Below are 21,684 nucleotides of genomic sequence, written 5' to 3'. Positions count from 1 at the left end.
TCTTCAATATTATTATAACAGATTATAAATATACTTTCAGTTATAATCTCTAACTATAAGTGTATATTTAACAGGGTATCTTTTATTAATTAAATTTTCTACTTAAGCATTTCTGTGAAGGCCTACAAAAATCTGTCCTTCCTAAGCCTTTCTAACTAAGGACGCTGAATTTAAGATGAAGTGTTGGAATAAAAACTGTAAATGGCTCATTCATAATAAGAAAAAAGACACAAGTAATTCTATACTGGTTGAATTATATAGTTGTCTTTAAAGGAGGTATGGTCTCTATTTTCTTTGACATTTCCTCTACCTCTTTTGTCTTTTTTCAGAATTGAATTATAATTTTCTGATATATGGAGAACACTTTGAAAGAGCAAAAATCAATGGGGAGAAGCTACTTAACATTACTCGGCAAAAACTTAATGAACTTGGCATAATACAGACTGACCACCAGGACATCATATTAAAAGCGGTTGCTAATATTAATAAAAAGGTTAGTCCTTTTTATTTTTATAGTCCTATTTATTATTATAGCACTGTCCTAATTTGCCTTTCTTTTTAATTAACAAAAAATGAATTAAAGAAAAGAGTGTGTTTCCATCAGATACGTGATCTACAGTGAATTTCAGTTTTTTGCCTTTCTAGTTCAAAAGTAATTATGACTGATATGGTCTCTAATTACTCTGTGGATCGTTCATAATCCTGTATTTGAATCATGGCACTGTCTTAAGTGGTTGCTGTTTCTTGCTCCACCGTGAGGATAATGTGTCCCATCATTCCTGGGAAAACTCAGAGATATTCTGCCTAAACTGAAGGTTATTTTGCCTTATAGAATTGAAAGTGAGAGATGGAGGTTCTAAGAAATAAACTCACAAGTTTTTATAAGATCAAAGGATTGAGAGAATTGCTATATCCACTGAATCTTAAAATGAATCAAAGAATGATAAAAGAGTTATCAAGGCCAGACACAATATTCTAGACAGTTGTCTTTGCACCTAGAAATAGAGTGGTCACTTTATATAATAGCTCAGTCAAACCAAAATTCAATAATAAATACAAAGGACAAGTCTGGAACTCATTAACAAAGATGAAGTAGATTTGGATTTTTTCATTATTTCAGGACTGTGATCAAAATCCATCTACCTATTCAACAAATATTGATCGAGGACCTTCAATTACTTGAGTAATTCAAACAATATCATATGCCTAATTGTGTCTACTGAGTTTCATTTTCCATTATTTTTTATTTTTTTAACTATATTTACTTATTTTGAGAGTGAGAGAGTGCAGGAGGGGCAGAGAGAGAGGAGAGAGACAATCTCAACCATGTTCCGCATTGTCAGTGCAGAGCCCAACGTGGGGCTGAAACTTACAAACCATGAGATCATGACCTGAGCTGAAATAAAGAGGTGGACGCTTAAATGACTGAGCCATGCCCCTAAATTTTCATTTGACAGGCTTAAAAACTATTTCTTTCACAGTACAACCTATTTCACTTAGCATAATACCCTCTAGGCCCATCCATGTTCTTGCAAATGGCTAGATCTTGTCCTTTTTGTTGCTGTATAACATTTCATTGTATGTATATACCACTTCTTTAGTCATTCATCTATCAGTGGACACTTAGGTTGCTTCCATATCTTAGCTATTGTAAATAAAGTTGTCATTTTCTTTAGGTAAATACCAATTAGTGGAATTTTTGAATCATATGGTATTTCTATTTTTAGAAATTGGCTGTACTAATTTATATTCCCACCAACAGTTCATGAAATTTCCTTTTTCTCTGTACTCTCACCAACATTTGTTATTCCTTGTCTTTTATTTTATCCATTTTGACAGGTGTGAGGTGATGTCTCATTGTGGTTTTGATTTACATTTTTGTGATGATTATTAATGTTGAGCATTTTTTCATGTATCTGTTGGCCATCAATATATCGTCTTTGGAAAAATGTCTGTTTAGGTCCTCTGCCAATTTTTACAATGGAATATTTTGGATCCATAAAAAAGAATGAAATTGGGCTGCCTGGGTGGCTCAGTCGGTTGAGCATCCGACTTTGGCTCAGGTCATGATCTCACAGCTTGTGAGTTCAAGCCCCACGTCAGGCTCTGTACTGAAAGCTCAGAGCCTGGAGCCTGCTTTGAATTCTGCATATCCCTCTCTCTCTGTCCCTCCCCTGCTCACACTCTGTCTCTCTCTCAACAATAAAAATAAACAATATTTTTTTAAAAAAAGAATGAAATCTCTCCATTTGTGACAACATGGATTGACCTAGTGAGTATTGTGCTGAGCAAAATAGGTCAGACTGAGAAAGACAAATGTCATATGATTTCTATCATATGTGGAATCTAAAAAAACAAAACAAATGAATAAACAACAAAAAAAGCAAAATTAGACCTATAAAAACAGGCAAGAAACTAATGTTTGACGGAAGGTGGGCAGGGGAATGGGCAAAATGGGTGAAGGGGAGTGGGAGTTACAGGCTTACAGATATGGAATGAATAATTCCTGGCAATCAAAGATATAACATCAATGATATTGTAGTAGCATTGTGTGGTAATAAATGGTAGCTATACTTGTCGTGAATATAGCATCACATATACAGATGTTGAATCACTCTATTTACAACTGAAACTAATGTAACATTGTGTGTTAACTATAATAAAAAAAATAAAAATAAAAACTATTTCTGATGGATTTTAAAATGTTCTAATATGTCCTATTGATTTTTGAAAACTCTTATCCTTCTACTTTCTGTAAGGTCAATGTTTACTCCTTTTTAAAGTAGTCTTTATGTATCTTTTCCATCATAGCCTTACAAGAGTATGATGATATGTATATTTGATTCTACTTTATATCCCATTAGGTTAGGTATTCAATTGAGACTGTTAAATAGCAAACACCATGAGAATCCTTGCATACTGCATGAACTGATTTACTGTGTCATTGGAAATGGTTTATTTTCTTTTTCTTTTTCTTTTTCTTTATTTATTTTTTAAATTTACATCCAAATTAGTGCAACAATGATTTCAGGAGTAGATTCCTTAGTGCCCCTTACCCATTTAGCCCATCCCCCCTTCCATAACTGCTCCCATAACCTTGTTTGTTCTCCAAATTTATGAGTCACTTATGTTTTGTCCCCCTCCCTGTTTTTGTATTATTTTTGTTTCCCTTCCCTTATGTTCATCTGTTTTGTCTCTTAAAGTCCTCATATGAGTGAAGTCATATGATTTTTATCTTTCTCTGACTAATTTCACTTAGCATAATACCCTCCAGTTCCATGCACATAGTTGCAAATGGCAAGATTTCATTCTTTTTGATTGCCAAGTAATACTCCATTATATCACATCTTTTTTATCCATTCATCCATTGATGGACTTTTGGGCTCTTTCCATACTTTGGCCATTGTTAATAGTTCTGCTATAAACATGGGGGTGAATGGGTCCCTTCGAAACAGCACAGCTGTATACCTTGGATAAATGCCTAGTAGTGCAATTGCTGGGTCGTAGGGTAGTTCTATTTTTAGTTTTATGAGGAACCTCCATACTGTTTTCCGGAGTGGCTGCACCAGCTTGCATTCCCACCAACAATGCAAAAGAGATCCTCTTTCTCTGCATCCTCGCCGACATCTGTTCTCGCCGGAGTTAATGTTAGCCATTCTGACAGGCATAAGGTGGTACCTCATTGTGGTTTTGATTTGTATTTCCCTGATGATGAGTGAAGTTGAGCGTTTTTTCATGTGTCAGTTGGCCATCTGGATGTCTTCTTTGGAGAAGTATGTATTCATGTATTTTGCCCATTTCTTCACTGGATTATTTGTTTTTTGGGTGTTGAGTTTGATACATTTTTCATAGATTTTGGGTACTAACCCTTTGTCTGATATGTCATTTGAAAATATCTTCTCCTATTCTGAAGGTTGCTTTTTAGTTTTGCTGATTGTTTCGTTTGCTGTGCAGAAGCTTTTTATTTTGATGAGGTCCTAATAGTTCATTTTTGCTTTTGATTCCCTTGCCTCTGGAGACATGTTGAGTAAGAAGTTGCTGCAGTCCAGATCAAAGAGGTTTTTGCCTGCTTTCTCCTCGAGGATTTTGATGGCTTCTTGTTTTACATTGAGGTCTTTCATCCATTTTGAGTCTATTTTTGTGTATGGTGTAAGAAAGTGGTCCAGGTTCATTCTTCTGCATGCCGCTGTCCAGTTTTCCCAGCACCAGTTGGTGAAAAGAGTGTCTTTATTCCATTGGATATTCTTTCCTTCTTTGTCAAAGATTAGTTGGCCATACATTTGTGGGTCCATTTCTGGGTTCTCTATTCTGTTCCATTGATCTGAGTGTCTGTTTTTGTGCCAGTACCATACTGTCTTGATGATTACAGCTTTGAGGTATAGCTTGAAGTCTGGGATTGTGATGCTTCCTGCTTTGGTTTTCTTTAAGATTGCTTTGGTTATTCAGGGTCTTTTCTGGTTCCATACAAATTTTCGGATTATTTGTTCTAGCTCTGTGGAGAATGCTGGTGTTATTTTGATAGTGATTGCATTGAATGTGTAGATTGTTTTCAGTAGTATCGACATTTTAACAATATTTGTTCTTCCTCTCCAGGATCATGGAATCTTTTTCCATTTTTTTTTGTATCTTCTTCAATTTCTTTCATCAGTTTTCTATAGTATTCAGTGTACAGATTTTTCACCTCTTTGATTAGATTTATTCCTAGGTATTTTATGGGTTTTGGTGCAAATATAAATGGGATAGATTCCCTAATTTCTTTTTCTGTTGCTTCATTGTTGGTGTATAGGAATGCAACCGATTTCTGTGCATTGATTTTATATCCTGCAACTTTGCTGAATTCATGAATCAGTTCTAGCAGTTTTTTGGTGGAATCTTCTGGGTTTTCCATATAGAGTATCATGTCATCTGTGAAGAATGAAAGTTTGACCTCCTCCTGGCCAATTTGGATGCCTTTTATTTCTTTGTGTTGTCTGATTGCAGTGGCTAAGACTTCCAATTCTATGTTGAATAACAGTGGTGAGAGGGGACATCCCTGTCTTGTTCGTGACCATAGGGGGAAAGCTTTGTTTTCCCCCCACTGAGGATGATATTAGCATTGGTCATTCATATATGGCTTTTATGATCTTGAGGGTTTATATCAAGAAAGGATGCTGTATTTTGTCAAATGCTTTCTCTGCATCCATTGAGAGGATCATATTGTTCTTGTCCTTTCTTTTATTGATGTGATGAATCACGTTAATTGTTTTGCGTATATTGAACCAGCTCTGCATCCCAGGTATAAATGCCACTTGGTCGTGGTGAATAATTTTTTTAATGTATTGTTGTATCCAGTTGGCTAATATCTTGTTGAGGATTTTTGCATCCATATGCGTCAGGGAAATTGGTCTATAGTTCTCCTTTGTAGTGGGGTTTCTGTCTGGTTTTGGAATCAAGGTAATGCTGGCTTCATAGAAAGGGTTTGGAAGTTTTCCTTCCATTTCTATTTTTTGGAGTAGCTTCAAGAGAATAGGTATTAACTCTTCCTTAAATGTTCGGTAGAATTGCCTTGGAAAACCGTCTGGCCCTGGACTCTTGTTTTTTGGCAGATTTTTGACTGCTACTTCGGTTTCCTTACTAGTTATGGGTCTGTTCAAATTTTCTATTTATTTCTGTTTCCGTTTTGGTAGTGTATATGTTTCAAGGAACTTGTCCATTTCTTCCAGAGTGCCCATTTTATTGGCATATAATTGCTCATAATCTTCTCGTATTATTGTTTTTATTCCTGCTGTGTTGGTTGTGATCTCTCCTCTTTCATTCTTGATTATATTTATTTGGGTCTTTTCCAGTTTCTTTTTGATCAAACTGGCTAGGGATTTATCAATTTTGTTAATTCTTTCAAATAACCAGCTTCTGGTTTCATTGATCTATTCTACTGTTTGTTTGTTTGTTTGTTTGTTTTTTGGTTTGTATAGCATTAATTTCTGCTCTACTCTTTATTATTTCTTGTCTTCTGCTGGTTTTGGGTTTTATTTGCTGTTCTTTTTCCAGCTCCTTATGGTGTAAGGTTAGGTTTCGTATCTGAGATCTTTCTTCCTTCTTTAGGAAGGCCTGGATTGCTATATACTTTACTCTTACGACCACCTTTGCTGCGTCCCAGAGGTTTTGGATTGTGGTGTTATCATTTCATTGGCTTCCATGAACATTTTAAGTTCCTCTTTAACTTCTTGGTTGGCCCATTCATTCTTTAGTAGGATGCTCTTTAGTCTCCATGTATTTGTTACTTTTCCAAATTTTTTCTTGTGGGTGGTTGATTTCGAGTTTCATAACATTGTAGTCTGAAAATATGCACGGTATGATCTCGATATTTTTGTACTTGCTTAGGGCTGCCTTGTGTCCCAGTATATTGTCTATTGTGGAGAACGCTCCATGTGCAGTGCAGAAAAATGTATATTCTGCTGCTTTAGGAAGAAATGTTTTGAATATATCTGTTAAGTCCATCTGGTCCAATGTGTCATTCAAAGTCATTGTTTCCTTGTTGATTTTTTGATTAGTTGATCTGTCCATTGTTGTGAGTGGGGTATGGAAGTCTCCTACTATTATGGTATTACTATCGATGAGTTTATTTATGTTTGTGATTAACTGATTTATATATTTGGGTGCTATCACATTTGGTGAATAAATGTTTACAATTGTTTGGTCTTCTTGGTAAATAGACCCCTTCATTATGATATAATGCCCTTCTGCATCTCTTGATACAGTTTTTATATTTTTTTTAATTTTTTTTAATGTTTATTTCTGAGACAGAAACAGAGCATGAGTGGGGGAGGGGCAGAGAGAGAGGGGGACACAGAATCCGAAGCAGGCTCCAGGCTCTGAGCTGTCAGCACAGAGCCCGACACGGGGCTCGAACTCACAGACTGTGAGATCACGACCAGAGCCAAACCCGGATGCTCAACTGACTGAGCCACCCAGGTGCCCCAATACAGTCTTTATTTTAAAGTCTAGATTGTCTGATACAAGTATGGCTACTCTGGCTTTCTTTTGTTGACCATTAGCATGATAGATGGTTCTCCATCCCCTTCTTTTCAATTTGAAGGTGCTTTTAGGTGTAAGTGGGTCTCATGTAAACAGCATATAGATGGATCTTCTTTCCTTATCCATTCTGTTACCCTATGTCTTTTGATTGGAACATTGAGTCCATTGACATACTGAAAGATGAATTTATTGCCATTATGATGCTCGTAGAATTGGAGTGTCTGGTGGTGTTCTCTGGTCCTTTCTAATCTTTGCTGCTTTTGGTATTTATTTATTTATTTATTTATTTATTTATTTTTTCCTCTTTTCTCCCCACAGAGAGTCCCCCTTAAAATTTCTTGCAGGGCTGGTTTAGTGGTCACAAATTCCTTTAATTTTTGTTTGTCTGGGAAACTTTCCATCTCTCTATTTTGAATGACAACCTTCCTGGAAAAAGAATTCTTGGCTGCATATTTTTCTGATTCAGCACACTGAATATATCCTGCCACTCCTCTCTGGCCTGTCAAGTTTCTGTGGATAGGTCTGCTGCAAACTTGATCTGCCTTCCCTTGCAGGTTAGGGAATTTTTTCCCTTGCTGCTTTCATGATTCTCTCCTTGCCTGAATATTTTGTGAATTTTACTGTGATATGCCTTGTTGATGGTCATTTTTCGCTGAATATAATGGGGGTTCTCTGTGTTTCCTGGATTTCGATGTCTGTGTCTTTCTCCAGGTTGGGAATGTTTTCCACTATGATTTCCTCACATAACCCTTCTATCCCTATTTCTCTCTCTTCCTCTTTTGGGACCCCTATGATTCTGATGTTGTTCTTTTTTAATAAGTCACTGATTTCTCTAATTCTTAAATCGTGCACTTTTGCCTTAATCTCCCACTTTTTTAATGTTCCTTTATTCGCCATTAAGTTTGTCCTCTATATTGCTGATATCTCTGCCTCATCCATCCTTGCTGCAGTGGCCTCTATTCGAGATTGCAGCTCATTTGTAGCATTTTTTATTTCATCCTGACTAGTGTTTCCTTCATATATCCGCAGAAAGAGATTCTAATTTATTTTCGACTCCAGCTAGTATTCTTATTATCATGATTCTAAATTCTGGTTCAGACATCTTGCTTGTATCTGTGTTGGTTAAATACCAGGCTGTTGTTTCTTTGTGCTCATTCTTTCGGGGTGAATTCCTTTGTTTCATCATTTTGAAGGGAGAAAAGGAATTAATACAGTAGAAAAAAGAAAATTAAAAAAATTAAAAATCCCAAGCCAAGGAAGATGGCAGCATAGGAGCAAGCTGGGCTCACCTCAGTCGGCTGATCACTTAGATTCCACCCACACCTGACTAAATACCCCAGAAAACCAGCAGAATCTCGCAGAATGGGCTCTCTGAAGCCAAGCATAGACCAGAGTCCTATGGAAGAAGATCCACCTGAGCTAAGATGCCAGATCCAATCAAAGTAGCACCACAAGCCTGGAAGTGTGCAAGTAGCCTGGACAGGGGACACACCACTCCACAGTGAGTCCTGCCCTTGGGAGAGGGGAAGAAAAGGTACACACCAGTCTGACTGTGGCCCCAACAGTGGGCTGGGGACAGATATCAGGTCTGAATACGGTCCCACCCACCAACACAGGTAACTCCAGACAGCACAGGGGAAGTGCCCTGCAGTTTGGTGCCACCACAGGGACTACCCAAAATGATGAAATGGAAGAACTCTCCTCAAAACAAACTCCAGGAAGTAACAACAGCTAACGAATTGATCAAAAACTATTTAAGAAATATAATGGAACAAGAATTTAGAATAATAGTCATAAAATTAATTGCTATGATTGAAATAGGTGTAGGGGACAGCAGAGAATCTATTGCTACAGAGATCAGGGGACGAAGAAATAGTCATGAGGAGCTAAAAATGCTATAAATGAGGGGCAAAATAAAATGGAGGCGACCACAGCTCAGATTAAAGAGGCAGAGGAGAGAATAGGTGAATTAGAAGATAAAATTATGGAAAAAGAGGAAGCTGAGAAACAGAGAGATAAAAAATCCAGGAGTATGAGGGGAAAATTAGGGAACTATGTGATGCAATAAAACGGAACAATATCCTTATCATAGGAATTCCAAAAGAGGAAGAGAGAGGAGGGGTGAAGGTGTACTTGAACAAATCATAGTTGAGAACTTCCCTGATCTGGAAAAGGAAAAAGGCATTGAAATCCAAGAGGCACAGAAAACTCCCTTCAAGTGTAACTTGATCTTTTGCACAAAATAACATAGTGAACTTGGCAAAATACAAGGATAAAGAGAAAACTCTGAAAGCAACTAGGGATACACAAGCTCTAATTTACAAAGGGAGACCCACAAGACTAATGGCAGACCTAGCTACAGAAACTTGGCAGGCCAGAAAGGAAGGGCAGGAAATCTTCAATGTAATGAACAGAAAAAAATATGCAGCCGAGAATCCTTTATCCAGCAAGTCTGTCATTCAGAATAGAAGGAGAGACAAAGGTCTTCCCAAACAAAAACTGAAGGAATTCATCACCACTAAAGCAGCCCTACAAGAGATCCTAAGGGGGACTCTGTGAGTGAAATGTTGCAAGGAACACAAAGTATCAGAGACATCACTATGAGCATGAAAACAACACACATCACAATGACTCTAAACCCATATCTTTCTATACTAACACTGAATGTAAATGGAGTAAATGCTCCAACCAAAAGACATAGGGTATCAGAATGGATAAAAAAACAAGACCCATCTATTTGCTGTCTACAAGAGACTCATTTTAGATCTGAGGACACCTTTAGATTGAGAGTGAGGGGATGGAGAACTATCTATCATGCTCCTGGAAGCCAAAAGAAAGCTGGAGTAGCCATACTTATATCAGACAAACTAGACTTTAAATTAAAGGCTGTAACAAGAGATGAAGAAGGGCATTATATAATAATCACAGGGTCTATCCACCAGGAAGAGCTAACTATTATAAATGTCTATGCGCCAAATACCCGAGCCCCCAGATATATAAAACAATTACTCATAAACATAAGCAACCTTATTGATAAGAATGTGGTCATTGCAGGGGACTTTAACACCCCACTTACAGAAATGGATAGATCATCTAGACACACAGTCAATAAAGAAACAAGGGCCCTGAATGATACATTGGATCAGATGGACTTGACAGATATATTTAGAACTCTGCATCCCAAAGCAACAGAATATACTTTCTTCTTGAGTGCACATGGAACATTCGCCAAGATAGATCACATACTAGGTCACAAAACAGCCCTGCATAAGTATACAAGAATTGAGATCATACCATGCACCTTTCAGACCACAATGCTATGAAACGTGAAATAAACCACAGGAAAAATTCTGGAAAGTTTCCAAAAGCATGGAGGTTAAAGAACACCTTACTAAAGAATGAATGGGTCAACCAGGCCATTAGAGAAGACATTAAAAAGTATATGGAAACAAATGAAAAGGAAAAGACAACAATGCAAATGCATTGGAATGCAGTGAAGGCAGTCCTGAGAGGAAAATACATTGCAATCCAGGCCTATCTCAGGAAACAAGAAAAATCCCAAATACAAAATCTAACAGCACACCTAAAGGAAGTAGAAGCAGAACAGCAAAGATACCCAAACTCAGCAGAAGAAGGGAAATAATAAAGATCAGAGCAGAAATAAACAATATAGAATCTTAAAAAAAAAAAACTGTAGAGCAGAACAATGAAACCAGGAGTTTCATTTTTGAAAAGGTAAACAAAATTGATAAAACTTTAGCCAGGTTTCTTAAAAATAAAAAGGGTATGACCCAAATAGATAAAATCATGATTGAATATGGAATTATTACAACCAATCCCTCAGAAATACAAGCAATTATCAGGGAATACTATGAAAAATTATATGCCAACAAACTGGACAACCTGGAAGAAATGGACAAATTCCTAAGCACCCACACACTTCCAAAACTTGAACAGGAAGAAGTAGAAAACTTGAATAAACCCATAACCAGCAAAGAAATCGAATCATTTATCAAAAATCTCCCAACAAATAAGAGTCAAGGACCAGATGGCTTCGCTGGGGAATTCTACCAGATATTTAAAGCAGTTATAATGTCTATCCTTCTGAAGCTGTTCCAAAAATAGAAAGGGAAGGGAAACTTCCAGACTTATTCTATGAAGCCAACATTACTTTGATTCCTAAAGCAAACAAAGACCCATCAAAAAAAAGAGAACTCAGGTCAATATCCCTGATAAATATGGATGCAAAAATTCTCAATAAGATACTAGCAAATCAAATTCGACAGCATATAAAAAGATTTTCAGGGGTTTTTGAGGAAGATGGTCATGTAGGAGGACGCAGGGCTCACCGCGTTCTGCTTATCACTTAGATTCCACTTAGATTCCACCCACAGCTGCCTAAATAGCCCAGAAAACCACCAGAAGACTAGCAGAATGGACACTCCAGAGCCAAGTGTAGACAAGAGGCCCACAGAAGAAGGTAGGAAGGGCAGAGAGGTGGTGTGCACTACACGGACTGGCTGGAGGGAGCAGGGCGGAGGGGCCCTGAGTCTGGCTTGCAAAACCGGAGGGGCCCGACTGCTTGAGTTCTGACAGCCAGCGGGAGTTAACACCTGGAATGTTATAAGTCAACAGCTCTGCTCAGAGAGCAGGAGGGCTAGAGGACAACAGGAGGGAGAAGTGTTGAGTCCCAGAGGACAGAGTTCACCTCGGCGGAGAAGAAAGGCGCTGGGAAGCGGAATCTCCCCCACCCATCCTCCAGCCAAAATCCCAAAGGGAAACAGTTCCCTTCACGGAACTTGCTTGCACCCAGCAAACACCCAACACCGTGCTTCTGTGGATCCATTCCTCCCATAGGCTTGCCTCACGCCAGTCAGAGTGGCCAAAATGAACAAATCAGGAGACTATAGATGCTGGAGAGGATGTGGAGAAATGGGAACCCTCTTGCACTGTTGGTGGGAATGCAAACTGGTGCCGCCACTTTGTAAAATAGTGTGGAGGTTCCTCAAAAAATTAAAAATAGACCTACCCTATGACCCAGCAATAGCATTGCTAGGAATTTACCCAAGGTATACAGGAGTGCTGATGCATAGGGGCACTTGTACCCCAATGTTTATAGCAGCACTCTCAACAATAGCCAAATTATGGAAAGAGCCTAAATGTTCATCCACTGATGAATGGATAAAGAAATTGTGGTTTATATACATAATGGAATACTACATGGCAATGAGAAAGAATGAAATATGGCCTTTTGTAGCAACGTGGATGGAACTGGAGAGTGTTATGCTAAGTGAAATAAGCACACAGAGGAAGACAGATACCATGTGTTTTCACTGTTATGTGGATCCTGAGAAACTTAACCGAAGAACATGGGGGAGGGAAGGAAAAAAAAAAGTTAAGAGAGAGGGAGGCCAACCATAAGAGACTCTTAAAAGCTGAGAACAAACTGAGGGTTGATGGGGCGTGGGAGTGAGGGGAGGGTGGGTGAGTGGTATTGAGCGGGGCACCTGTTGGGAAGAGAACTGGGAGTTGTATGGAAACCAATTTGAGAATAAATTTCATATTAAAAATAAATAAATAAATGAATAAATAAATAAAATTTTAACAATAAAAAAATTAAAGTTAAAAATATATTAAAATTAAAAACACACATGCAAAAAAATTGAATAAATCATGCTCGATTCTTGGTGTGTTTTGGTCTGGGTGTTGAATGTTGTTTGATAGATTAGAGATAAAAAGAGGGAAAAAAAGGAATTGTTTGAAAATTTGAATAAATGAATACACTGAAATAGACTAGGATGAAATTATGGGAGTAAAATAGAATTTGAAAAAAATGTATACAAAAGTAAAGAATATAGTAGAAAAAATTAAATTATTTTTAATAAAAATAAAAATTATTTTTTCTCTTTATTCAAGAAAAATAAAAGAAACAAAAAAGAGAAAAAAGAAAAAAAGGAAATCAGGTGAAAATTTGAAAAAGTTAATACACTGTAGTAGACTAAAATAAATTGATGGAAGTAAAATAGAATTTAAAAAAATTACATAAAAGTAATAAATATAATAAAAAAGAATGAAAAATATTTTTAATTAAAATTGAAAATAAAAATTATTTATTTCTCTTTATGTATTCAATGAAAGCAAAGAAGGTAAAAAGAAGAAAAAAGAATGAAAATTGAATAGGTGGACCCAATAACAGATTGAAATACGAGTGAAATTATTTCGTTTTCCCCTCAAAGTCAGAGTATGAAATGCTTTATAGTCCTTAAACTAAGCAGGTGGTGAGACTTGTTTTCTTGAAGAGTGAGGTTGGCCCAATTGGGCTGGGCTTAATGTAACAGCTCCGTTCTCCACTAGATGGCGCTGCTAGCCTACTGGGGTGGAGTGTTGGGGCGCTCATAGATGTGTATGCGCATGCGTGGGAGTGGTGAAAATGGCGTCGCACAGCTACCCAGTCTCTAGTATCAGAACTCTCTTCTCCCCAATCAACAATTGCACACCCATCCTCTGTCTTCAGCTTTCGTCCACTGCCCGCTTTTTCACTGTCTGTGACCAAGCCCCAGGCAGTACCTTTCTCCCGAGTTCTGTCTCAGATGTGGCTGTATTCCCTGGCCCCTTACTTTGAAGGACTGCGGCTTTGACCCGTTCCGCCCCTCTGCAGCAGGGTCTCACTGAGCAATGGCCGAATGCTGGCTGCACCCAGGAACACCTGCTGGACCCTGCTGCTGCTGGTGCCCCAAGATTGCGGCCAGGTGCCAGCCCGCACCAGAAAAAGTTCACAAGATAGTGTAGCAGTAGCGTTACAGGTATTATGGAAAATCACAACACACATCTGGCACCAGGCTTCACCCTTAATGACCTTGTTCCAACACCAGCAAATGTGGCCATTCTCTGGGGTCTGCTGGGGCCTGGTGGCCTCAACAGTCTCTACCAAATGTCCTTCCATCAGTGGAACCGCTTTTCCCCGTGTGGCCCAAGAACCTCCTAGACCCCACTCTGCTCCTGGGGATTCGACCTTCCTACCAGAGCACTGCCAGGTATCGAGCTGCAGAGTTTCAGACTCTACACTCCACCTATTTACAGTCTTATTGGAATTTAAACCCTCTTCTTTCTATTTTCTCCCTTTTTAGTTTAGTCCCTGTGGCTGTTTCCAATTTTCCACTTTCTCTCCATCTGATTTTGGGGAGGGGTGCTTTTCCCATAACCCCATCCCCCCGTCTTCATCCTCTCTCTGCCTGCACAAGTGGCTCCCTGCCTGTTGCAGCTTCTCTCTCCCCAAGTTCACTTCTCCATGCCGTGTACCTCCTGAATTCTGTGGTTCAGTTTGTGCAAATTGTTGTGTTAATCCTCCATTCAGTTTTCTAGGTGTGCAGGATGGTTTAGCGTTGGTCTGGCTATATTTCATGGACACAAGACACTCAAAAAACTTCCGTGCTGTTCTGCCATCTTGGCTCCCCTCATAAAATGGTTTAGTTTTAACAGTCACATATACTATTTAAAAACCAGTTTATTTCTACATGAAAGACTTATATTGGAGACTATTGATTATATCAAGGGGTCAAGTAGTTTTTCCCTGCAGAGCAGAATGCGATTTTAAAAATACTGGATGAAAAGAAGAATAAAAATATTTGATGTGGGAAAAACTAATAAAAGTGTCAATTTCTTCCAACCAGCCAGCAATTCTCTAGAATATCTTGACATCAACATTGTTTCTTATTATTAGATAATTTCATAAATATTTGTGATTATGCTACCACATTACCCATCTTTAGCAGCATGTTTTAAAGAATATTCTTTTGATAAAAAGGGAAAAAGGATTTGTAATGTGTCAGTACTTCACTCAAATTATGGAGGTATATATGAGCCTGAATATCTTAAAAACTTATACCCTATAAATGTTCCATGACAATGTTTATCTTGCCTGGGATCTGCCTGAATAAAACACATTGGCCAAAAGCCAAGCTATAAACCATATTTCATTGAATTTAAGAATAAACCATTGAAATGTGCCATTATATAATTTATCACTGTGAAAAAAATAAAAGCTACCAATTAAGCTAGTCCAATGCTTTCTACCCATGTGGGTAAACAATAACATCCTGATTTAAGAAATTTTAAAATACAAAAATACATCTACCTTCTCCAAACATTGAAATATTGTATTTGTAAGTTTATATGGTCCCTAAGACACAGATTGTGATAATGTTTTGAAAGATCAAACTAAAAAGTAACACATGTTCCTAGAGGTCATAGATAAGTTTTCATGTAGCTGAATTAACAACGACTTTTGATAAGGAGGTTACTGTTTCAAATTCTGAAAATGAATCAAGTATCATATCATATAATATATATATTATAATATTATATTTTAACTGTATATCTGGAGTTTCCAGGGTAGAATAAATGATAATTTGATTAGAAGAAAAATTCTCAAAAAATATGACCTAGAAATAATCAAACAGAAAAAGTGGTGATGGGAAAGTTTCTAAATAATAAATGATTTCTTAGTAAAGAGTATATCTGTTTTATTTCTGTGCTTTCATCGAGAGATGGAACTTGAAAAATGAGAGAAGACATCAGCAATAGTGGAATGTAACTATTCTTGGCATATATTTAATAGAAACCATCATAATTTCCTTAATGTCAAGTCAAAAGTAGATACATGTGCATGTACCCCTTTTAATCAATATTTTTTAATCCTTTCAATAAATACCTAGTATCACAATTGCTAGGTTGTAGGATAGCTCCATTTTTAACTTTTTGAGGAATGTCCATACTGTTTTTCAGAGTGGCTGCACCAGTGTGCACTCCCACTAACAGTATAAGAGAGTTCCCCTTTCTCTGTACCCTCACCAACATCTGTTGTTTCCTGTGTTGTTAATTTTAGCCATTCTGACAGGCTTGAGATAGTATCTCATTGTGGTTTTGATTTCAGTTTTCCTGATGAAGAGTGATGCTGAGCACCTTTTCATGAGTCTGTTGGCCATGTGATGTCTTCTTGGGAAATGGCCTATTCATGACTTCTGCCCATTTCTTAACTGGATTATTTGGGGTTTTTTTGGGTATTCAGTTTTATAAGTTCTTTACAGATTTTGGATACTAACCCTTTATCAGATATGTCATTTGCAGATATCTTCTCCTATTCCCTAGGCTGACTTTTAGTTTTGTTGATTGGTCCCTTCATTGTGCAGAAGCTTTTTAGTTTGATGAAGTCCCGATAGTTTATTTTTGCTTTTGATTCCCATGCCTCCAGAGATGTGTCTAGCTAGTAAGAAGTTGCTATGGCCAATGTCATAGAGGTTTAAGAAGTTGCTATGGCCAATGCCAAAGAGGTTGTTGCCTGTGTTTTCCTTCAGGATTTTGATGATGATTTCCTGTCCCACATTTAGGTCTTCCATCCATTTGGAATTTGTTTTAGTGGATGGTGTAAGAAAGGGGTCCAGTTTCATTCTTCTGCATGTTGCTGTCCCGTTTTCCCTACACCATTTGTTGAAGAGACTGTCTCTTTTCCATTGAATATTCTTTCCTGCTTTGTCAAATATTCTTTGGATATTCTTTTCCTGATTATTTTACCATATACTTGTGGGTCCGTTTCTCAGTTTTCTATTCTGTTCCATTGATCCATGTGTTTGTATTTGTGCCAGTACCATACTGTCTTCATGACTACGATGTTTTAATATAGCCTGAAGTCTAGAATTGTGATGCCTCCAGCTTTTTTTTTCAAGGTTGCTTTGGCTATTCAAGGTCTTTTTTGGTTCCATATAAATTTTAGGATTTTTGTTGTAGCTCTGTAAAAAATGTTGGTGGTATTGTGATAAGGATTGCATTAAATGTGTAGATTGCTTTGGGTAGTATAGAGATTTTAACAATATTAGATTTTCCAATCCATGAGCATGGAATATTTTTCCATTTCTTTGTGTCATCTTCAATTACTTTCATAAGTGCTCTAGGGGTGCCTGGGCAACTCAGTTGTTTAAGCGTCCAATTCTTGGTTTCAGCTCAGGTCATGATCTCACAGTTTTGTGAGTTTGAGCCCCACATCAGGCTCTGCACTGACAGAGCTCTCTCTCCCTCTCTCTCTGCCCCTCCCTGGCTCATGATGTCTCTGTTTCTCTCAAAAATAAATAAACTTAAAAAAATAAGTGTTCTATAGTTTTCAGAGTACAGATCTTTTTACCTCCTTGGCTAGGTTATTTCAAGGTATTATTAAGGTTTTTGCTGTAATTGTTAATTGGATCAATTCCTTGATTTCTCTTTCTGCTGCTTCATTATTGTTGTATAGAAATGCAACAGATTTCTGTATGTTGCTTTTGTATCCTGCAATTCTGCTCAATTTGTGTATTAGTACTAACAGTGTTTTCGTGGAATATTTCTGGTTTTGACAGAGTATCATGTAATGTGTGAATAGTGAAAGTTGGACTTCTTCCTTGCCCATCCGGATGCCTTTTACTTTTGTTGTTGTTGTTGTCTGATTGCTGAGGCTAGAACTTAGAGGACCGTGTTAAATAAAAATGGTGAGAGTGGACATCCCTGTCTTTTTCCTGACCATAAAAGAAAATTCTGTTTTTCCCCATTGAGGACAAAATTAACTGTGGGTCTTTATATTGTTCTTTATGATGTTGAAATGAGTTCCTAATATCCCTTCTTTGTTGAGGGTTTCTATCAAGAATGGATGCTGTATTTTGTCAAATGATTTTTCTGCATCTATTGACAGGGTCATATGTTTCTTATCCTTTCTTTTATTAATGTGATGTGTCTCACTAATTGATTTGTAAATATTGAACCACCCCTTCAACCCAGAAATAAATCCCACTTGATTGTGGTGAATAATTCTTTCAATGTAATGTTGTTTTCAGTTTGCTCATATTTTGTTAAGAATGTTTGCATCCATGTTCATCAGGGATATTAGCCTGTAATTCTTCTTTACTGGGGCCTTTTTCTGGTTTTTGAATCAAGGTAATGCTGGCCTCATAGAATGAGTTTGGAAGTTTTCCTTCCATTTCTATTTTTTGTAAGAGTTTGAGAAGAATAGGTATTAACTCTTTTTTTATACATCTGGTAGAATTCCCCTGGGAATCCATATGGCTCTAGACTTGTGTTTTTTGGGAGATTTTTGATTACTGATTCAATTTCTTTACTGGTTATGGGTCTGTTCAACTTTTCCATTTCTTCCTGTTTCAGTTTTGGTAGTGTATATGTTTCTAGGAATTTGTCCATTTCTTCCAGATTGCCCATTTTATTGGCATATAATATTCTCTTATTGTTTTTATTTCTGCTGTGTTGGTTGTGATTTCTCCCCTTTCATTTGTGATTTTATTTATTTGGGTTTTTTCTCTTTTCTTTTTGATAAGTCTGGCTAGGGGTTTATAAATTGTATTAATTCTTTCAAAGAACTAGTTTTTAATTTTGTTGATCTGTTCTAATGAATTTTTTTTCTACATCATTTATTTCCGCTCTAATCATTATTATTTCCTGTACTCTGCTGGCTTTAGGATTTATTTGCTGTTCTTTTTTCTACTTCCTTTAGGTGTAACGTTAGTTTGTATATTTGAGACTTTTCTTGCTTCTTGAGTTAGACCTGTATTGCTATATACTTCCCCTTTTATGGCCATCTTTGCTGCAATCCAAAGGTTTTAGACTGTCTTGTTTTCATTTGCATTTGCTTCCATGTATTTTTTATTAATTTATTCTTTAATTTCCTAGTTAGCCCATTCATTTAGTGGATGTTCCTTAACCTCCATGTACTTGTAGTCTTTCCAAATTTTTTTCTTGTGGTTGACTTAAAGTTCATATCACTGTGGTCTGAAAATATGTGCAGTATTATCTCTATCTTTTTTAACTCGTTTGGCCTGATTTGTGGCTCAGTATGTTATCTCTTCTGGAGAATATGTGCTCTCAAAAAGAATGTGTATTGGGCTGCTTTAGAATGAAATTTTCTGAATATATCTGTTAAGTCCATCTGACCCCATGTGTCATTCAAAGCCATTGTTTCCTTGTTGAGTTTCTGCTTAGATGATCTGTCCATCATTGTGAGTAGGGTGTTAAAGTCCATTATTATTATTATTTTATTGTTATCAATGAGTTTCTTCATGTTTGTTATCAATTGGTTTATATATTTGGGTGTTTTCAAGTTGTGGGCATAAATATTTACAATTGTTAAAGCCTCTTGTTGGATAGACCCCTAGATTATAATACACTGCTCTTCTTCAGTATTTGGTTTAAAAGTTAGTCTTTGGTTTAAAATCTAGTTTCTCAAAATAAGTCTGGCCACATTGCCTTTCTTTTGATGTCCATTAGCATGGCAGATGGTTTCTATCCCCTCACTCTCAATCTGCATGGATCTTTAGGTCTAAAAATGAGTCTGGGACTGCTGGGTGGCTCAGTTGGTTGAGAATCTGACTCTTGATTTCAGCTCAAGTCATGATCCCAGGGTAGTGGGATTGAGCCCTGCATCAAGCTCCATGAAAGTGTAGAGCTTGCTTAAGATACTCTCACTCTCCCTCTGTCTCTTTCCCCTGCTCATGCTCCCTCTCTCTCTTTAAAAAAATGAAATAAAATAAAGTGAGTATGGTTTAGGCTGAATATAGATGGGTCTTGTTTTTTTATCCATTCTAACACTTTTGTTTGGAGCATTTAGTCCATTTACATTTAAAGTGATTATTGAGACATATTAATTTAGTGGATTGTATTACCTGTAAAGTCATTGTTTCTGGAGATTTTCTCTGTTCCTTTCTAATATTTGTTGTCTTTTATTTTTCTTTCCCACTCAAAGAGTCCCATTTAGTATTTCTTGCAGAGCTGGCTTAGTTTTCATGAACTCTTTTAGTTTTTGCTTGTCTGGGAAACTATCTCTCCCCCTATTCTGAATGACAGACTTGCTGGATAAAGTATTCTTGGCTGCATATCTTTCCCATTCAGCATATTGAATATATCATGCCCTTCTGGCCTGCCAGGTTTCTGTGGAGAGATCTGCTACTAACCTGATTTGTATTCCCTTGTAGTTTTGGGATTTCTTTTCCACTGCTACTCTCAGGATTCTTTGCTTATGTTTTTTTATATTGCAAGTTTTCCGATGATACGTATTGGTGTCAGCCTGCTTTTGTTGATTTTGATGGGAGTTCTCTGTGACTTCTGTATATGGATATATGTTTCTTTCCCTAGATTAGGGAAGTTTTCAGCTATAATTTTCTCAAATAAACCTTCTTCCCTGTTTCCCTCTCTTCTTCTGGGACTCCTATGATACAAATGTTATGACACTATATGTAGTTGCTGAGTTCCCTAAATCTATGTTTATGACCCAATATTTTTCTTTCCCTCTTATTTTCAGCTTCTTTATTTTCTATAATTTTATCTTCTATATTACTTATTCATATTTCTGCTACTTCCATCCTTCTGGTCATTACATCCAGTTCATTTCACATCTCAGTTATAACATTTTTTATTTCGATCTGACTAGTTTTTGTTTTTTTTTTCCTCTGTGATAAGGGTCTTTCTGGTTTCTTCTATGCTTTTCTGAAGCCCAGGTAGTATCTTTATTATTCTTGTTTTAAATTCTGGTTTAGGCATATTCTTTATGTATATTGTGATTAACTCCCTAGCTATGATCTCTTCTTGTTCTTTCTTTTGGGATGAATTTCTCTAGCTTGGCATTTTGTGTAGGTCTCTGTCTTTTGTGTGATTGTAAAGCCTGTTCCTGGTCCTATTTCCACTATAGCTGAGGTGTTGCAGCAGTCTATGATCAGTAGATCTGGTGTCTGAGGTGTGTGTGTGGGGGAGGTTGTGCTAATCTTATGGGGGGGGGGCTTGCTGCTGTTCTGTTGCTTAATCACACTTGGCCTAATAAAAAGGCACCATCAGAGAACGGGGAGAGCAGTGTTGGTGTAAGCCGCTCAAGTCTCCACTGTATGCAATGTGTTGCTCCCTGAAGTCCATCTGTGATGATGGGAGGGGTGAAAAATGACATTGCTTCAATCTCTTCCCTGAGGAGAGGAGTGCCAGCCCCTGTTCAGGAAGCCCTCATAGAAGAACGAACAATCTCCCCTCTTATGTCCTAGACTTCCATCAGATCTCTGCCTTCACTCTGTGTCCAAGCCATCTGGCCATATGGCAGTGCATGCTTATGTGTTTTATCTCATGTGCATGCCTGTTTTTCAGAACTCCAAATTTTAGGCTCCTGGCACAGTGCAGACTCAAACTGATCCTCTGGACATGGGTCTCACCCTGCTGTTATTAGTGCAGGTTTGTTCCAGAAGGGCACAGCATGATTCTGGAAGGTCTTGGATTTCACAGTAAAGTGTAGCAAAAAGCTGCCATCCAGGTTAGCTGCCCTCAGCAGGCATCTCTGCTCATATGCTAATGAAAGGGGTAGCCCTATAGCACCTGTCAACTCTTTTGTTCCCTGAAAAGTAGTGCCACCTCTCCCAAATATACCCCAAGAAGGGTAGAACTATTATCTCTCAGCGCAACCTGAAGATCCTCAGCGCATGCTGTCCAATCCCGAACCTCTGCCTTTCTTATCCACAGGAGTACGACTATGCCTGATGGTCTTGACAGACTTTGAGCTCTGCTGCTTATAAAAACGGTGATCATCAGACCTTCTCATTTTCTCAGTCAACAGTTTTTGCATGTGTTTTTCTTGTGCAATCCCCTGCATTCTGCTTTCTCTCTCTCTTT

At 37.5% G+C, this 21,684-nt stretch overlaps 1 protein-coding gene across 3 annotated transcripts in view; it reads left to right on the top strand.

Annotated features, from left to right (window-relative positions):
- The window catches only part of LOC145713536 (uncharacterized), a 447,260-nt gene that overhangs the window by 82,078 nt on the left and 343,498 nt on the right, over positions 1 to 21,684 (top strand). For all 3 annotated transcript variants that reach the window (XM_081792394.1, XM_081792393.1, XM_081792392.1), the window contains exon 4: positions 330 to 493. In XM_081792394.1, coding sequence (XP_081648520.1) covers positions 330 to 493 — 164 coding nt within the window. The remainder of the gene's footprint in view (positions 1 to 329; positions 494 to 21,684) is intronic.

This window comes from Panthera onca, chromosome X (assembly GCF_046562875.1).
Source record: "Panthera onca isolate mPanOnc1 chromosome X, mPanOnc1 haplotype 2, whole genome shotgun sequence".
Lineage (NCBI taxonomy): Eukaryota > Metazoa > Chordata > Mammalia > Carnivora > Felidae > Panthera > Panthera onca.
The sequence above is the reverse complement of the archived record's forward strand: the minus strand, read 5'-3'. Positions and strand labels throughout refer to the sequence as shown.